We start from the raw sequence: 20,071 nt of genomic DNA, 5'->3' as shown, positions 1-20,071 counted from the left end.
CATGCACGCACACACACACACACACACACTCAAGTCTCAAAGTTAAGGATGGCCAAGGTGTATAGGGGTTGAAGGTAACAGGTAACAGGAACTGTAGCAATGTGTGTGTACTGATATATCTTTCCCTCTCTCATTCACTGAGTGCTTATGTAAGGAGAGAGTACAGTGTATACCAGCTAAGCCCCCTGGGTAATTAGTGTTGTGTTCTCCATTAGGTACCCTGACCTCTGTAGCAAGAACATGTGTGACTCACCACCTGGATTCAGCCTTATGTAGCAAAATGTGAAATTGTGTTGTTTTTTTACATTGGATAAGAGTAGAGACTCAGAGCTACAAAACTGTGTATCATACACTGCATTTGAGGAACAATGGGAAAGTAATTCTGTTTTGAAAGTTGATCAACTTGTAAACTCACAAATCGCCTTTGAATGTTTTGGTATCTAGTGAAGGGCTCTTTGTCTACACCCATTCAGCATCGTTCACACCCTCTTAAGCTTTAGCCCCACCCATCTTGTTTCGCTCTCGGAGTGCACACTTGACGCTCTGGCCGATGATTTGTTTACCTCTGTATAACATGAAAACATCCTAACCAGCTCTGCTGGCAACAATTTCATTATGATTTATTTGCAGACGTTTACTGACACCGGCCGGATTCAACGGGTGTTGTGCACACATCACGTAACATTAGCTAACGAGCCAGTCAGCTAACGTTAGCTAGTTAAACAACAATGAACAACATTAGACATTAACTAGAAAAGCAAATAGCTCTAGGAAATGAATAATAACGTCCGCTAGGGAGCCAGCCAGCTAACGTTAGCTAGCTAGCTAACAGTACACTTTAGCTTAAGACATATAACTAGCTAGCTAGGTAAACAATGAACCTAGCTAGGTAAACAACATTTAAGATCACACATGTCACGTAACGTTAGATAAAAAGCCAGACAGCTAACATTAGCTAGTTAAACAACAATGAACAAAGTGCCAAAAATGCCACAGTGCTGAGAGCTAACCAACCAGCTAGCTAACATTAGGCTCTAACTAGAAAAGCAAACGGCTGGGAAACAAATAATAACATCACCTAGGGTTCCAGCCAGCTAACGTTAGCTAACTAGCTAACAGTACACTTTAGCTTGAAATGAAACCACTTTCTGTCAAAATTAGAAATGTGTAATATCTGAAAATGTAGCCAGCTTACGCTAGACCATTTTACCTGTATACATCAACATGAATCATGGACACATCTCCCTGTCATGAATGCCATACCACGGTTGCCCTTAATTTGAAGATGTAATCCAGAGACAGGTGTTTTCTCCATCTCTTTAGCTTTCATATACTAATTCTATTGATTTCAAAACTTGATCTTCCAGAAAATGGAGAGCAACACTTATGCAGCTCCACCACACAATACATTTTTTTAAAGCCGTGTTCGACCTCAAATAGACAGACGCTTTCAACATGGCAGACCAATCCAAACTCCTCTCTCTGCATTTCCAGCCCACTCATTATCTCAGCCAATCATGGCTAGGGCGAAGGTTGCTACTTTTTCTGTGGCTTAACCAAAAAGGCTCCTAATTTAACAATTTTATTTGTATTTACAGATGGCATACAAGTTTGTTATTAAGGTGCATGAAAGTTCACATGTTCAAGAAGGCATTTCTGCCAAAAAACACATTTTGATTAACAAATATTTTTTATGTTCAAAACAGCTCTCCTGGGAAGTCGTGACTTGCGACATACGCCTAGTTTCCTGAATCGGGTCATATTAAGGTAGTTCTGTGTTACCTGAGTTCATGTTTAGGTAGGCCTATTTCACATTTAACTTGTCATCCGTTATTATTTCATTTACATTTACATTTAAGTCATTTAGCAGACGCTCTTATCCAGAGCGACTTACAAATTGGTGAATTCACCTTCTGACATCCAGTGGAACAGCCACTTTACAATAGTGCATCTAAATCATTAAGGGGGGTGGTGGTGAGAAGGATTACTTATCCTATCCTAGGTATTCCTTGAAGAGGTGGGGTTTCAGGTGTCTCCGGAAGGTGGTGATTGACTCCGCTGTCCTGGCGTCGTGAGGGAGTTTGTTCCACCATTGGGGGGCCAGAGCAGCGAACAGTTTTGACTGGGCTGAGCGGGAACTGTGCTTCCTCAATGGTAGGGAGGCGAGCAGGCCAGAGGTGGATGAACGCAGTGCCCTTGCTTGGGTGTAGGGCCTGATCAGAGCCTGGAGGTACTGCGGTGCCGTTCCCCTCACAGCTCCGTAGGCAAGCACCATGGTCTTGTAGCGGATGCGAGCTTCAACTGGAAGCCAGTGGAGAGAGCGGAGGAGCGGGGTGACGTGAGAGAACTTGGGAAGGTTGAACACCAGACGGGCTGCGGCGTTCTGGATGAGTTGTAGGGGTTTAATGGCACAGGCAGGGAGCCCAGCCAACAGCGAGTTGCAGTAATCCAGACGGGAGATGACAAGTGCCTGGATTAGGACCTGCGCCGCTTCCTGTGTGAGGCAGGGTCATACTCTGCGGATGTTGTAGAGCATGAACCTACAGGAACGGGCCACCGCCATGATGTTGGTTGAGAACGACAGGGTGTTGTCCAGGATCACGCCAAGGTTCTTAGCGCTTTGGGAGGAGGACACAATGGAGTTGTCAACCATGATGGCGAGATCATGGAACGGGCAGTCCTTCCCCGGGAGGAAGAGCAGCTCCGTCTTGCCGAGGTTCAGCTTGAGGTGGTGATCCGTCATCCACACTGATATGTCTGCCAGACATGCAGAGATGCGATTCGCCACCTGGTCATCAGAAGGGGGAAAGGAGAAGATTAATTGTGTGTCGTCTGCATAGCAATGATAGGAGAGACCATGTGAGGTTATGACAGAGCCAAGTGACTTGGTGTATAGCGAGAATAGGAGAGGGCCTAGAACAGAGCCCTGGGGACACCAGTGGTGAGAGCGCGTGGCGAGGAGACAGATTCTCGCCACGCCACCTGGTAGGAGCGACCTGTCAGGTAGGACGCAATCCAAGCGTGGGCCGCGCCGGAGATGCCCAACTCGGAGAGGGTGGAGAGGAGGATCTGATGGTTCACAGTATCGAAGGCAGCCGATAGGTCTAGAAGGATGAGAGCAGAGGAGAGAGAGTTAGCTTTAGCAGTGCGGAGCGCCTCCGTGATGCAGAGAAGAGCAGTCTCAGTTGAATGACTAGTCTTGAAACCTGACTGATTTGGATCAAGAAGGTCATTCTGAGAGAGATAGCGGGAGAGCTGGCCAAGGACGGCACGTTCAAGAGTTTTGGAGAGAAAAGAAAGAAGGGATACTGGTCTGTAGTTGTTGACATCGGAGGGATCGAGTGTAGGTTTTTTCAGAAGGGGTGCAACTCTCGCTCTCTTGAAGACGGAAGGGACGTAGCCAGCGGTCAGGGATGAGTTGATGAGCGAGGTGAGGTAAGGGAGAAGGTCCCCGGAAATGGTCTGGAGAAGAGAGGAGGGGATAGGGTCGAGCGGGCAGGTTGTTGGGCGGCCGGCCGTCACAAGAAGCGAGATTTCATCTGGAGAGAGAGGGGAGAAAGAGGTCAGAGCACAGGGTAGGGCAGTGTGAGCAGAACCAGCGGTGTCGTTTGACTTAGCAAACGAGGATCGGATGTCGTCGACCTTCTTTTCAAAATGGTTGACGAAGTCATCTGCAGAGAGGGAGGAGGGGGGAGGGGGAGGAGGATTCAGGAGGGAGGAGAAGGTGGCAAAGAGCTTCCTAGGGTTAGAGGCAGATGCTTGGAATTTAGAGTGGTAGAAAGTGGCTTTAGCAGCAGAGACAGAGGAGGAAAATGTAGAGAGGAGGGAGTGAAAGGATGCCAGGTCCGCAGGGAGGCGAGTTTTCCTCCATTTCCGCTCGGCTGCCCGGAGCTCTGTTCTGTGAGCTCGCAATGAGTCATCGAGCCACGGAGCGGGAGGGGAGGACCGAGCCGGCCTGGAGGATAGGGGACATAGAGAGTCAAAGGATGCAGAAAGGGAAGAGAGGAGGGTTGAGGAGGCAGAATCAGGAGAAAGGTTGGAGAAGGTATGAGCAGAGGGAAGAGATGATAGGATGGAAGAGGAAAGAGTAGCGGGGGAGAGAGAGCGAAGGTTGGGATGGCGCGATACATTACATTACATTTAAGTCATTTAGCAGACGCTCTTATCCAGAGCGACTTACAAATTACCATCCGAGTAGGGGCAGTGTGGGAAGTGTTGGATGAGAGCGAGAGGGAAAAGGATACAAGGTAGTGGTCGGAGACTTGGAGGGGAGTTGCAGTGAGGTTAGTGGAAGAACAGCATCTAGTAAAGATGAGGTCGAGCGTATTGCCTGCCTTGTGAGTAGGGGGGGAAGGTGAGAGGGTGAGGTCAAAAGAGGAGAGGAGTGGAAAGAAGGAGGCAGAGAGGAATGAGTCAAAGGTAGACGTGGGGAGGTTAAAGTCGCCCAGGACTGTGAGAGGTGAGCCGTCCTCAGGAAAGGAGCTTATCAAGGCATCAAGCTCATTGATGAACTCTCCGAGGGAACCTGGAGGGCGATAAATGATAAGAATGTTAAGCTTGAAAGGGCTGGTAACTGTGACAGCATGGAATTCAAAGGAGGCGATAGATAGATGGGTAAGGGGAGAGAGAGAAATGACCACTTGGGAGAGATGAGGATCCCGGTGCCACCACCCCGCTGACCAGAAGCTCTCGGGGTGTGCGAGAACACGTGGGCGGACGAAGAGAGAGCAGTAGGAGTAGCAGTGTTATCTGTGGTGATCCATGTTTCCGTCAGTGCCAGGAAGTCGAGGACTGGAGGGAGGCATAGGCTGAGATGAACTCTGCCTTGTTGGCCGCAGATCGGCAGTTCCAGAGGCTACCGGAGACCAGGAACTCCACGTGGGTCGTGCGCGCTGGGACCACCAGATTAGGGTGGCCGCGGCCACGCGGTGTGGAGCGTTTGTATGGTCTGTGCAGAGAGGAGAGAACAGGGATAGATAGACACATAGTTAACAGGGTACAGAAGAGGCTACGCTAATGCAAAGGAGATTGGAATGACAAGTGGACTACACGTCTCGAATGTTCAGAAAGTTAAGCTTACGTAGCAAGAATCTTATTGACTAAAATGATTGAAATGATACAGTACTGCTGGAGTAGGCTAGCTGGTAGTGGCTGCGATGTTGACACTACACTAATCAAGTCGTTCCGTCGAGTGTAATAGTTTCTACAGTGCTGCTATTCGGGGCTAGCTGGCTAGCTAGCAGGTTGATTGCGTTACGTTAGTTTAAAAGAACGACAATAGCTGGCTAGCTAACCTAGAAAATCGCTCTAGGCTACACAATTGTCTTAGATACAAAGACGGCTATGTAGCTAGCTAGCTACGATCAAACAAAACAAACCGTTGTACTGTAATAGTTACTACAGTGCTGCTATTCGGGGCTAGCTGGCTAGCTACGTTAAAAGAACGACAATAGCTGGCCAGCTAACCTAGAAAATCGCTCTAGGCTACACAATTGTCTTAGATACAAAGACGGCTATGTAGCTAGCTAGCTACGATCAAACAAAACAAACCGTTGTACTGTAATAGTTACTACAGTGCTGCTATTCGGGGGCTAGCTGGCTAGCTACGTTAGAAGAACGACAATAGCTGGCCAGCTAACCTAGAAAATCGCTCTAGACTACACAATTGTCTTAGATACAAAGACGGCTATGTAGCTGGCTAGCTACGATCAAACAAATCAAACCGTTGTACTGTAATGAAGTGAAATGAAAATGTTATACTACCTGTGGAGCGACGCGGAATGTTGACCGGGTAGTTGGAGTTCAATTCGGTAGAGGTTGGCTAGCTGTTGGCTAGCTAGCTAGCAGCATTTCCTACGTTAAGGGCGACAAATAGCTGGCTAGCTAACCTCGGTAAATTAAGATAATCACTCTAAGTCTACACACTCTAAACTGCACAATTATCTTGGATACGAAGACAGCGAAGACAACTATGTAGCTAGCTGACACTACGCTAATCGAGTCGTTCAGTTGAGTGTAATAGTTTCTACAGTGCTAGTGGACAGTGGATGTTAGCTAGCTGCTTAGCTAGCTGCTGGGCAGATACGTTAGGACGACGAAATACGATAATTATGCAATTGTCGTTGATACAAAGACGGCTATGTAGCTGGCTAAGAAGAAATTGCTAAGATTAGACAAATCAAACCGTTGTACTATAACGAAATGTAATGAAAAGTTATACTACCTGCGGACCGAAGTGTAGATGCGACCGCTCGCTCCAACCGGAATTGTTTGTCCTGCTCCTCCGTACCGTCCATTCTTTTTCACTTTCTTTGCTTTTCCATTCACTTGTAAAGCTAATCCAAATGTACATCTTCAGTGTGACGTCCTTAACCTCACGGTTCACAGTCATTGTAACATTAGAGATTTAAAAACCAACTGCCCGACTAAAGGCCCACTGTTGACCGTCTTGAACTACCTAGTCTTGGGCTGTGTTTGTGTTTCACAAAGTTAAGTTTACGTACCCTTTGTTTTCCCAGAATAACTTCTTTAAGACTTCTGTAATGGGATGCCGTAAAAGCGCAGCAGCCCTGTCTGAGAGAAACACCCACCAGTTGTACTTCAGAAAGGGCAGATCTGTCAGGGCTAGGTCGCTTTTTACGGTGTCTCCCTGTAATTGAGGGCTGATTCATCGGTTCAAACGCTTGTCATTACTTTTATTACGTTGAGGGTCTGGGTCTGGGTAGTTAGATACCTCTGTGAATGAGGTAGGATCCAGTTCAGTGCCAAAGGCCTGTGGGTGAGGAGGAACAATGAGAGCAAAGTCATTTTTCTCCCCCGGCTGTGTAGTTACTGGACCGGGGGGAAGCAGCTTTGAAAGGGCCACAGTTTTTGACACAACCCACTGGCCCTGGCACTGGCTGGCGAGTCTTGTTTTATGTCTTCTCTGCAGGGCACACACATGCACACAACTTACATACACAAACACACACACTTGAAGAAGGATAATTTGTTTGGCTGTTTGATGCTCCTCTCGATACAGGCTGGTAGAGGATTATATGTGATGGCTCAGTGATTAGTGGTTGTGGTGGTACGGCTACAGTAGTGTGCATTTGGTTCCAGGCTCTTGCTTTAACACAGACATCAGTTGTCCTAAAGTCCCGCTGACTTCTGAATGCTTACATTATGAGACTGTCTGCCTGCATGCGGTCCCATGGTCCCTCAGGGAAGATGGTTGTTCGGTATTGCTTTATGGATTATTACGTTACAGGTATATGTCCTGCTGAAAGAATCATTTCCCTGGGATTTCATTTTGGATTTATGAAACGCCTCTGTTGCCAGGTTCTCTTTAAGCATCTTGGCAGAGAAGATAATCATTGATTCACTGTGAATCTTTGCGGTGCTCTCTCAAAAACAACCAAACGCTACTGTGAGGATAACCAGATCACACATGCAGAGAGAGAGCGAGCAAGAGAGAGAGAGAGAGAGAGAGAGAGAGAGAATGTGGAGTTGACATTTCCAGAGTTCCATTCATAATTTTTAGAAGCAGATCTTTATCTTCTGTTTAGTTAGTGCTATCGGAACTTGGAATTTTCGTATGACAGAAAAAATAATAACTTGATTAAAATAAGAATCAAAATAATTTCATAATTAAATTCAAAATGAGATACATACCATGTGAAAATACATACATTATGTGAAACCTGTGGTACAAATACCTTCATAGCTCTCTGACTTGATGATGTGAACTTCAACTTCAAGTGACATGACGTGAACTTCCCATCTATTTGTTCTAGCTTTGCCTTCAACATTTGTCTCAATTCCACCATTGCGTGAGAGAGATAGAGATCAGTGGTGTTGTTTTAAACCTCTTCCAAAGCATCTTAAGATAGCTCTTCATTTGATACTTCACTGTTTGGAGGGAGCCTTTGAACGCTGCTGTAGAACCTAGTCCAGAAGGGCTTCACCTTTCAGATGATAAAACAGTGAATTATTGGTTTGTTTATCACGCTCTTAAACCCTAAAGTGCATTATTAAACAGAGAACACATTAAAGGAGGTATTGTTAAAAGTATTTTTTAAATCTTGTAAATCCCTGTAATTTATGTCGTCATGGTCAAGAACCTTCACCCTGGCCTTCTGGTTCCAATTTAGGCCTTGCTGTCTGAGTCTGGGTTAGTCTGTACCTGGGACTAGGATGCTGCAGTCACTACACTTTGGAAGCTAGAGAAATACGCCGGAGCTCATGTCAGTAAATTGTAGCTGGGTAATAGTGTAGTGCCTTTTTTCCAGACACAATTTACTGATCTGACCTCCACAGAGTTTCTCTATCTACCTTCCTTCCATACTGACCACAGCCTGCCCTGACCCCGGCCCCAGCCTCTAGGGAGAGACAATAACGGTTCAGACCAGCAGACTAACTGCGTCTCAAATTGCGCCCTATTGCCTGTTTAGTGCACTAGGTTTGGCCAGGGTCTATGGGGCTCTATTCAGAAGTAGTGCACTATCTAGGGTGTAGGATGCCATTGGGACGCAACCCAGAAGAGTCACCAGACCCCTTGGCTTCTTCTGCCTTGTGTGTTGATCCTTTCCTCCTCTCCTCTTCTCCTCCCCTCCTCCTCTCCTCCTCTCATCCTCTCCTCCTCTCCTTAATCAAACAATCTGGGGAGTGATTGGATTTTAATATTACTGGGCCCAGTCATAATGGTGTGATGGACGGATGGAGGGGATGGTCGGCAGGGCCCTGGTGGATTGGAGCAACATGTCAGCTGCTCAACCCCACCCAGGGTTGGTTCCATTAATGGTATTGCTTAATTTCTTAAAGTGGTGGTAACACCGTGCGAGCTGGGTCACTGTGGTTGGTAGAGCCAGACCCTGCAGATTCTGCTCTGCCCAGCTGTCATGTCCTGGACTGGGCTATTACTGTAACAATGGAGGCAGGCCATCCCACGAATACAAGGTGATTAATTCAGCAATACTATTTCAGTCAGTGGTTTTGAGATATGAGTCAGAGTTGGATTCATTTGATACCATTTAAAAACCTCTCCTGAACAGACATGACATTGACCCCAACCCTGACATGAATGGGCGTACCAGAGCGTCTAACCTATCATTTTCTTTGATGCTTATCTTTGATGCAGTTGTTTTTTCCCTTCACTAAGTGACTCTTCCTCAATGCCTCATTGTCTCACATCAATGACAGGTAAATAAATATATCATGTATTTCACAACTAACTGCCTAATAACAGTTTGGTTCAGTGGAAAGGGATGTAGTATAGCTAACCCTTCACTGTGTTTAATAGGGAATAATTGTTGAGTGGGTGGCTTTGACCTTTATTTCTCCTCTTAATGGGCGTTTGTGTGTTTTGTTTTTGCGCTAGATTTATGGTGGGTGGGGCTGGGTGATTTACGACGCTCTGACACTGTCGGCAGTGGGACCAGAGTGACTGACTGTACTCTGTGTGTGTTCCAGGTGATCCCATGGAGTCTGGCCACCAGCCCGGTGAGCTGTACACACATATGCACGGATGCACATACATGCACATAAACACACACATAAATGAATACACGCATACACGCATACAGACAGACAGACAGACAGACAGACAGACAGACAGACAGACAGACAGACAGACAGACAGACAGACAGACAGACAGACAGACAGACAGACAGACAGACAGACAGACAGACAGACAGACAATATCTCTGTTGCCTCCCCTGTGCTCTGGTGACCTGATTCTTGGCTGATATAGGAGTTCAACCCTGTTCAGTTCTCTTATCTGTGCTTTCTGTAACAGCCCCCCACACAAACCAGGACATCTATAGTAGGATATAACACACACACACACAAGGTCATCTACAGTAGTATATAACACACACACACACACAAGGTCATCTACAGTAGGATATCTGACCATTCCTGGAGCAATACATACTGTCAATTGAATATAGAGTTTAGAATATATAAATATGTCTAATGATATAGCCTATATAACTGCTGGGTGAGAAGAGAATGTGTTGACTAGAGCGTTTTATGTTTTTCTCATACCACACCAACTAAATATTAAAACAAGAGCTACGGAATACTTACTGTGTTATTATGCCATTGACAATTATCCCTGTATGGCACAGGCCTTCTCCTCCTCCTCCTCCTCCTCCTCCTCCTCCTTCTCCTCCATGCTTTTAAGGTTGACAATATCTGAATAAGTACTTCATGGTGTCACTTTCCCATAAAAACAGCATCCATTCCTCCAGATCGATAGAACACAAGTACCCAGTATTACATTGGGATGTTGACACACACACAGTGCTCTTTCATTATCTGTGTAACCTAAGATGATTAAATTCTTGTCACTAGAAGTTAAATTGGCCATTACCCATCTAAGATGAACTGGTCCTTAAATGTCCTATTTAAGAGACCTGACAGGAAATGCATGGGGGGAGGAAAAAGTGCAAATACTCAGTGGTGTTCATAATTTATTTGTTGACAGATGGAGTCAAAATAACATTTAGCTGTGGACAAAAAGGAGGATCCTTCAAAAAATATGTACAGTATTTTGACAAACCCATTGTAAGCAGGAACAATAATAGTATCTACTGTATGTGATGTAGCTAGTGATAGTGAAAATTCCTCTGTAAAGGGGACACATTACTTGCGTAAACTCCTCCCAGCCTTTTCGTAGTCGATTCAGGGTCAATAAGTCGTTCTCATTCTCTGCATGGATCACATCAGTGGTAACTGCCATTGCTCATCATTTAACCAGACTTTAACCCTTAGTTTTCATTGTTATTCCTCGGGATACGATGTTGCATGCTACTCTCTCCTCCCAGCCCTCTTATTTGTCTCTTTTAAAACGCCCCATAGTCTCTATATTAAATCAAGCTGTCAGAGTGATTCCCTTGAGATGTTGGACTTGCAGCTTTTCCTTCCAGGTCAGTATGGCGGCCTCTCTTCCACGCTCATGCCTTGGCATTCATCTTTTAACTGCAAATATGTGCAGGCTACTATTCAATTAAACCTTAAACGTTAAATGTATCTGTCATTATTTTTTATACAAAAGGTATTATGGTTTTATTACAGCCCAAAATATGCATTATTAGTTTGTATTTGGCTCTTTTGGTATTACACTAATTGGCGGAAGAATGACGCCAGCCACATACCCCTTCTCGGTGTAGAACATTGGTGAGTCAGGTCTGGGCCACTGTAACCGGCCGCGCTATACAGTACTGCTCCATTCACTTCACACGGCCGCTGATGGGACTGGGACAACACGCTGGAATTTATCCAAACAGGACCTGCTATTCGATTTCACAAGTCCAACCAATTAGAGTGTTGCATCACACTTTGACTTATGTAAATTGTTTGGTGTATTCAATCATTCATGATGTGGTACAATGTCCTTCAGAAAAGTCCAGTTGCACTGAGTGACCAGGTAGCAACTAAATGCCCTCTGTTATTTTTAGACCGAGACAGTTGGCAGGCAAGCAGTCCTTATTTTCTCAAACACATTAATGAGAGGAGTCAATAAAATGTGAATTATATATATTATGCAAGTGTCCGCTGAACTAAAGACGCAATCACAGATGCAAATGCAAAGGTAAGCTATATGACTGAATAAATGGATTGAAATCATTCGAGTAATTCTTTACTCCTCTAAAACACAACTATTCATTTTTCTGAATGGGATCAATTTATTGGTTGACAGGACTAGCTCAGAAAACGGGTTGTCATTCGGTTAGACCATATATTGTTGTAATGTTGAAATTCTGGAGTGTCTCTCCAGTTCGCAATTAATACATGTAATTTTCCCTTTCTCAGTGTGTGTGTGTGTGTGTGTGTGTTGTGTGTGTGTGTGTGTGTGTGTGTGTGTGTGTGTGTGTGTGTGTGTGTGTGTGTGTGTGTGTGTGTGTGTGTGCGCGCGCGCGCGCCTGCTCAGAACACTCCCGGGAGCGGGTGTTAATAGTGTTTGTTGTGGTTCTGGTTTAACGCAATGGATAGACACGCCCATTGAAAAGCTGATAAAAGATCAACAACAGATACTACAAAGATGTTGCACCATCTTAAGTTTTTCGAACGTTCCAAACTTTGCGTGCATGACTTTTCTTGAATGTTCTGTTTACACTGGCCAGTCGTTTTCATGGAATTTTGTAAATCATGATTTTATACTTTCTTTTGCAATTAGTGATTAAATCATACAGGCCTTAACTGGCGCGGTTATCAACAAGCTCAAATGGAAACGTAATAAAATGAATGTAAATATGCAATGGTCTTCTCCAAGCTGCCCTGTGCAAAGCATCAATTAAAGCGAATTCATGTTGATGTTATAGGATTATGTGATGGCTGTCGTGTGGTATTTAAAAAACAAGTCTAATAAAACATGATTTCATATGTTTAAGTTTATTTTTTTAATGTGGTAAGATATCAATAGATATGAGAAGTATAGGTTAAAATCCATCTGAAATTCAACCAATTCGACAGGATATCATGCAGTATTTTTGCAGTATTTTTGCTACGGCCTACTCTGAAATTCCTGCAATGTAATAGGTCAGATTGACTACGGTTTGATCAAATTCACATGTTTATTTGACCTATGATCTCGCTTAGATTTATCGATTGTGTTTGAAATAGCCTACCAATTCCAACAACATTACCATAGGCCTATCCTTTTTTTTCCCACACTATTTCGCCGACTCTTAATTCACAATCCAAATCAAGCATTCCAGGCATTTCGAGTGTATAGGGTTGAAATGTGTTTTACCTTAAAGGGAAGAATACAACTTCGTAAATGTTATGAATCCACAGTATAATAAATGTGTATCGAGGACATTTGTCTCTTGAAACTTTCCTCTCCAGGCTAGATGCACCAATATTGTTATTCCTCTGTCAGTAACTTCTGGTTATCTCCGGTTATCTCTAACAGGCAGCATTGTTTCCTGCAACGTCTCTAAAAAAACTCAATTACACATCTATTATCTACCCATTGTCATTCAAACTTCCGATTTAGATACAGGTTTTTGTTTTGTGTTTTCAGTTGTTTTAATTTCATTAGGAATGCAAATTTGTATGTATGTATGTATGTATGTATGTATGTATGTATGTATGTATGTATGTATGTATGTATGTATGTATGTATGTATGTATGTATGTATGTATGTATGTATGTATGTATGTATGTATGTATGTATGTATGTATGTACGTAGGTAGGTAGGTAGGTAGGTAGGTAGGTAGGTAGGTAGGTAGGTAGGTAGGTAGGTAGGTAGGTAGGTAGGTAGGTAGGTAGGTAGGTAGGTAGGTAGGTAGGTAGGTAGGTAGGTAGGTATAGTTTTAATTTCATTAGGAATGCAAATGTTTATGTATGTATGTATGTATGTATGTATGTATGTATGTATGTATGTATGTATGTATGTATGTATGTATGTATGTATGTATGTATGTAGGTAGGTAGGTAGGTAGGTAGGTAGGTAGGTAGGTAGGTAGGTAGGTAGGTAGGTAGGTAGGTAGGTAGGTAGGTAGGTAGGTAGGTAGGTAGGTAGGTAGGTAGGTAGGTAGGTAGGTATAGTTTTAATTTCATTAGGAATGCAAATGTTTATGTATGTATGTATGTATGTATGTATGTAGGTATGTATGTACGTACGTACGTAGGTAGGTAGGTAGGTAGGTAGGTAGGTAGGTAGGTATAGTTTTAATTTCATTAGGAATGCAAATGTTTATTTATGTATGTATGTATGTATGTATGTATGTAGGTATGTATGTATGTACGTACGTACGTAGGTAGGTAGGTAGGTAGGTAGGTAGGTAGGTAGGTAGGTAGGTAGGTAGGTAGGTAGGTAGGTAGGTAGGTAGGTAGGTAGGTAGGTAGGTAGGTGTGTCCATATATAAGTATGATAATATTATTACAGTGTATAAGCCCATGTGGGCTGGGAATCATGATAATGCATGACACTATAATGAAATCAATCAATCAATAAATCGTAGGCCTAGCCAATAGTTGAGTTGAATTAGGATAGTGATGTTTAATACATATTAAATTAAATCTACAAGATATAGGTCCATTCATGAGTCTATTTTGATCCTGTGAAAGTATGGTCAGACATTAAAATAATAAGTTAGACCCACTTTTAAACGGAATTTATAGCCAACTACAAATGGGATAATTAATAATAGTCTATACATTTCGTCTTAGTCTACTGTATTTTTTGTTGTTGTTAATTGTTCCTATTATCTCAAATTATTTGATGAGTGCTGACTAATTGTGTCCAGGTCGCCTAGTCTTTACGTAGCCCGGTTAAAAACACACAAAGGTACTTGGTCTGAGATGTCATTACTGAGACGTCTGACCCGTGCGTAATAACGCAATTGACTGAGTGGAATGAAAATAAACTGTGGCCAGATTAGGGTGGGTTTACGAGCTGGTCTCTCCCCTAAACTAGCTCTTTCCAAAGAGAGCAGTGGGTTTGTTGTGGCTTCATTCAATGTATCGTTTGCAGGTGATGCCAGGCGCAGATAAGAAGCCGCCGATCCTTGTTGGCTGTCTAGACTTGTGATTTAACCAGTGAAACTGGATTGATCACAACAAAAATTCGCCCCTAGAAAGTAAATGACCAGAAGCCAATCCACCTTAATTCCAATCTCCCAGCCTCAGAAAAACGGTTATGTTAAGCATTAGGTAGGCTGCGCAAACCCTCAATTTGAGGGTGTCTTATTTACTTTAAAACTATATAATAATATTATTGTTCATTCCACATGCAAATTTTAAGCTCCAATGTTTAAAGTTAAAATGATGAAATAGCCTGCGTAAAAAATAACATATTAACATGATTATAAATATTTCCCCCAAATCAATAGGCCTATCAGATTAGCCTGATAATAGTCATAACATTCCACATTTATATGCAAATGCTTTCATCAATGGACCCTCAGTATTCGATCAGTGACGTTTTCATCCATCATTTTGTATCGCAATTTTAATAGGCCTCTTTTTGCAGTGGTTTAAAAGCCTAATGCAGGGATAAATAGGGAACTAAAACCGATTGTAAACTTATTCACCTTGTTAGCACAATTATTATTTTGATAAATTCAGAAATATATTGGTGTTTGATTTGTTGCATATAGGCCTACACCTATGTGATTTAGACGCTCGGGGATCTGGGGGCCTATAAGGTTTGCGTGAAGCATACTCGTTTTGGGAATACCTTTGGTTGAATGTTTTGATGTCTATAGATCAAATAACCACTGGTCAAGTTGATTAACTGCATGCAACAGGCTGAGTGAGGGAACGGGGGTGTAAGCCTATCTTGGGAAATTCTACAAGAGTTTATGCAAAGACTGTGTACCTTAGACATTATAAAGATTTAACAGTTTTATTTTTGATCAGTTATTAATTCCTTTATGAATCGTTGTCCTGACAATAAATAACAATAACTTACTTTTGTTAGAGAGGCTCAAACAACCTGCCCTCTTCCTATTAAGATAAAATATTTAACAACAAGAATCTGTTTTATATAATCTTCGGAAATCATGCTCCTTTTTAAGACAAACACACGAGTCTATGGGCTTGATAACGAAATAAATGTATCAAAAATCACATAAAGAAACCAAGACACGACATGTTCACAATGAATTGCAGAATGTCCATCTGGTTCGACATCAAATGGCTCCAATGTAATATGGAGGGAGGCTGTTTTGTAAATCCATCACGAGAATCTTCTATCTTCTTTCGGTTCATGCAACGAAGTTCGTTTTTGTTTTGTCACTGATATCCTCAAAAATTCTGAACTGTCTTAAGAAGAAGGGCTTTCGTACGCGTTGCTTTATAGTGCCGTTAGGTAATTGTTCAAAATTGAGAATATGTCACTTTCCTCTCCATGTCCGAAACGACTCCTCTGTCTTTAGGACGCTGTGATGAGCTGGTCACATGCAGGGGACCGGGGACCGGGGACCGGGGCGGGAACATGCTAGGCCTGGAACCGAGGCTGGTGGCCCGGTCTCACGTCTCCACGGGACTGGGTACCATGCTGTTCGGGGTGTCGGGTAAGTGCGATGACAGAGAAGTCACGTCGCTGCCGGAGGAGTTTCCCAATGAACCCGATTCCGAGAAAGACACCTGTAATGTGCAAAGACAGTGATGTCAAAATAAATCTGTCCTGGCTCTGTTTAGGCTACAAATTTTGCCACTTCTGACGTTAAATTTGCAATGTAACGTTATTAATTATAAATTTTAAATTGATGACATTAAAGTGAAGAAAAAACTAAGAAAATGTCGTCATCTAAATTAATGTGTGTGTGTGTTTGCGCGCGTGCGTGTGTTCGTGTGTGTGTGAGAGAGTTTGAATGTGTTTTCGTGCGTAATTACGCGTACCCACATGTGCACCTACGTGTGCATATAAGTATAGAATATCCCAGTGTGTCTCCTCTCTCTTACCAGTTGTTGAAAGGCCGGCTGGTCCAAATCACTCTGCAGGGCGAACTCGCTGAGGGCCTTCCAGGGCGGCTGGTAGGTCTGCACCTCCACCGAGTTACCCTGCACCGTGTTGTCGTGCCTGATAGGGCTTCTGGCAACCAGAGGCGTACCTGTGAGCCCCTGTAGACTCTGATACGAGATTAGAATAGGAAATCCAAATTAAATCTACACTGGTAGAGGAAGAAAACCATCAAATTCCCAGATCAGAATGTCAGGATTTTGTTCTGTAGTCTTTGCTTTCCAATACAGGTCATGCACAATTGAATTCTTGATTAATTATTTATTGGCAGGTTGAATACAGAAAAACAATAATGAAAGAACAGCTAGTGGAAATGACCGGCCTCGGACCAAGGGTTATTCAAGTGTGGCACTGGTCAAATCATTCCAGAGAAACGAATTATTTGCATTTAAGAGGTAACCATTTGGCCACAAGTACTTCTTTGCTGACCAACCTGGACTCAAGGGTAGACGTAACATAGTAAACGAAAATCTTGGAGACTTATATTAGTATGATATGCACGTTTGGTATGGTATTAATTTGTGGATTTCCATCATCCATTTCGTATAAAATGTTACGAATTACAATTCGTATGATATGTTACTAATTGCAAATCTTATATCCCGGATTTTCGTTTACTATGTTATGTTTAGTCTATGAGACCAGCCTGTGCTGACATACCTCAACTATCGCAAAAATGTAAGGATTCAACGATGAACCAAACATAAAGAAAAAGTAATAGGCTAATAGAAGTATAAAAAATGTTTCCGAGATTAACTTACGAAGATGCTTACAGTCTTATCACTGTGTTGCTGCTGCTGAAGTTGCTTCATGAGAATAGATCTCTTTTTGTCTTTGCATCTTTTATTCTGGAACCAAACTCGAATAACCCTTGGGCTGAGGCCGGTCATTTCCACCAGTTGTTCCTTCATTAGCGCATCTGGCCGCGGATTGGCGTTGTAGCAGGTCCGTAACGTGTGGAGCTGCTTCTCGTTCAAAACGGTTCGCACTCGTGTTGTCTTCTCTGACTGCTTGTGGACGTGGTTTCGGTGTGGTGCCCGTACTGTCACCGGCTCTGCTGAAGAGAGGCGGAATTATATTGAATAAAAAAGGAAATTAACTAAAGTTTGAATGATATTGTTATTATTGTTATTGTTATTATTAATTATTATTATAGTCTATGCAAATGCGTTTTTTTCCTGGAGTATGTTTCTTGCTATATGTTATATAGACCGTTAAATACTCTTATTAATCTAAAATTTAACTTATTCAACTCCTGCCATGCGTTATAATATATATATAGAGAGAGAGAGTACGTGTGGATGGAGAGATTGTTATCGTAAATATATATATATATATAACGATAACAGTCTCTCCATTCACACGTACTCCATTTGATCTTGGTATTCCCCCCTAAAAATACATCGCCCATATTGAGCAACAATTATGTCTAGGCCCCCAATGACAATGTAATTCTAAAAGCATGTAAGCTTTGCATTATAGTTCAATAGGCTACAGATTCCCTTCCGCCACTATGACACACTCCTTGTTTATGTCAAGCATTAATTTTTTTTAAATTTAAAAGGAATAGTCAATTAACTATTACAACAGCAACTGTGTGTAGGCCTACTCGTTAATTTCTATCTACTACAATTATTTAATTTTCACATTAAGAGATTATCTGTAAAATCGTATTTATTGTTACCCAGATGATCCTGATAGGCCTAACGTCAAGGAGTAGGGATTAGCCTAATATTTGAAGTTATTATAGCCTACTGTATTTGTATTATGGGTCAACACTATTAAATAGTAATGTAAATATCAAATATCAAATATCAAAATCCTTAAAAAATCCAACGTCACTTATGTTCAAAATCTATCCATTTTAAAAGCTTGGTATAACAGTGAAATCATATCTCAGTGATTTTCCATGGAAAAGTTTAAAGGTCAGTCTGATATTGGTCGCCTATTGCCTAATATTGCCTAGTTATTGACATTTTAATGACTCAAAGCTTGCATCTGATTTTTTTTTCTGGAGTCTACCGATCGTTATGATCATAAAATTAGGCCTATCGATAATTCTAGGAAATATATTGAGAACTATTATTATCAGGCTATTATTATGATCATTAATCTAACAATGAATATCATAATTCTGATTAAGATGATTGCCTCCATATTATTATTATTGTTGTTGTTCTTCTTCTTCTTATTATTACAGAAGTCAGTGGTGGTGTTGTTTTGGATGTGCAACTGACCTGCTAAGTGTAGTGATCTGTTGGAGTGGATATGTCCGGGGCTGATTGGGCTTCCGGCAGAGCTCCGCTCCATTAGTAAACTGTGGTCCGCCCGACACAGCAGCTCCTCGTCCCGGAGAGAGAACTCATCCCCCGGCAAGAGCTGCCTACTACACACGGAACATCTGAAACACTCGATGTGGTACACGTTGTCCCGGGCTCGCATCACCAAATCACTGCTGCTGAATCCCAGGTTACATTTTGCACATTTTATTCCAAATAACCTGCAAGGAATAAATGAAACAAAAAATGTATTGAATTAAACAACAACTTCTAACAGCCATTTGATTTGTTGTTACTAGAGTTTTTATTCCAAGTTCTACATTACTAGGTCTACCTCAGAAACAAGGCTAAGATAAATATTACTGTGCATTGTTTAGCCAGGATCAAAGTATAAAAGCTAACTTGAACGAACTATTTTAATTGTAGAAAAGCGATGAACTACAGATACATTTAGCATTGAATTACACAGACTGAGCACACTTTCTTTTATAGCCTCTGTGATTTAGGTACAAGTCTTGCATGTATATGGATATACAATATATTAGTTTGTAGGCTACCTCCTCATTCACACCAACGTTAAAATACATTCAATCACTAACAGATTATTTCCAAAGAATTTCAATCCCTACCTTACATAATCTCTTTTGCAATAGGTTTTTCCGTCCCGTACGAAGCAAGTGCATGTCTCATCCAGGTACTGGCTGCACTCTGCACACTTCAGGCAGGCTGCATGCCACTCCAGGTCTGGGGAAACTCTCAGAATGTACTGGTCATGTATCTGACTTCCACAGCCTACACACATCGCGAATCCGGACTTCTCTGCAGAGAGCACAGACATTGGAACAATTCTTTCCCATGTCCACAGTTAATGACACCTTAAATCACACTTTTTGAGAGCCACTGGCCTACATGTCACTTCTTCGTCTTAAATGGTCTTATACAGAGCAAAATACTCCCAGTTTCTCACTGTATTACATTCCAATGACTAAAACCTGTTCTGAAATTACGCACAATCGTTTTAAAATAAATGTAAAATAAAATTAACTATAAACAAGAAAAAGTCCGCATTATGGATAATAAAACAATACCAATACGAATATATTATATTTGTTTTATGCAAATACATTTATGAAATACGATGGCATTTGAATGTGATAATATAATATGTTTTAATTTCAGAGGCTACGATTTGTAGTGTAATCTACAACACTGGGAAATGCGGATAAAAATACATGCAAAAAATGGCACTTACTTTTGGAATGATCCCCCATATCACCCAAGAAAGAAGAGTTGAAAATAATATCCACCATACAGGAATAATGACGGGATTGCG

The 20,071-nt window shown here is 42.2% G+C and overlaps 1 protein-coding gene across 1 annotated transcript; it reads right to left on the bottom strand.

Annotated features, from left to right (window-relative positions):
• Positions 1 to 15,318: 15,318 nt before the first annotated feature.
• Positions 15,319 to 20,056, bottom strand: LOC135504353 (insulin gene enhancer protein ISL-3). The gene is made up of 6 exons (XM_064922909.1): positions 19,991 to 20,056; positions 19,368 to 19,557; positions 18,697 to 18,959; positions 17,221 to 17,516; positions 16,402 to 16,569; positions 15,319 to 16,083 (listed from the first exon to the last, which is right to left on the bottom strand). The coding sequence occupies exons 1-6, from the start codon at positions 20,046 to 20,048 to the stop codon at positions 15,967 to 15,969; spliced, it is 1,092 nt and encodes a 363-aa protein (XP_064778981.1). The 5' UTR covers positions 20,049 to 20,056; the 3' UTR covers positions 15,319 to 15,966.
• Positions 20,057 to 20,071: the final 15 nt, after the last annotated feature.

The sequence above is a fragment of the Oncorhynchus masou genome, chromosome 1 (assembly GCF_036934945.1).
Source record: "Oncorhynchus masou masou isolate Uvic2021 chromosome 1, UVic_Omas_1.1, whole genome shotgun sequence".
Taxonomy (NCBI): domain Eukaryota; kingdom Metazoa; phylum Chordata; class Actinopteri; order Salmoniformes; family Salmonidae; genus Oncorhynchus; species Oncorhynchus masou.
Note: the sequence above shows the minus strand (reverse complement) of the source record. Positions and strands in the feature narration are given on the sequence as shown.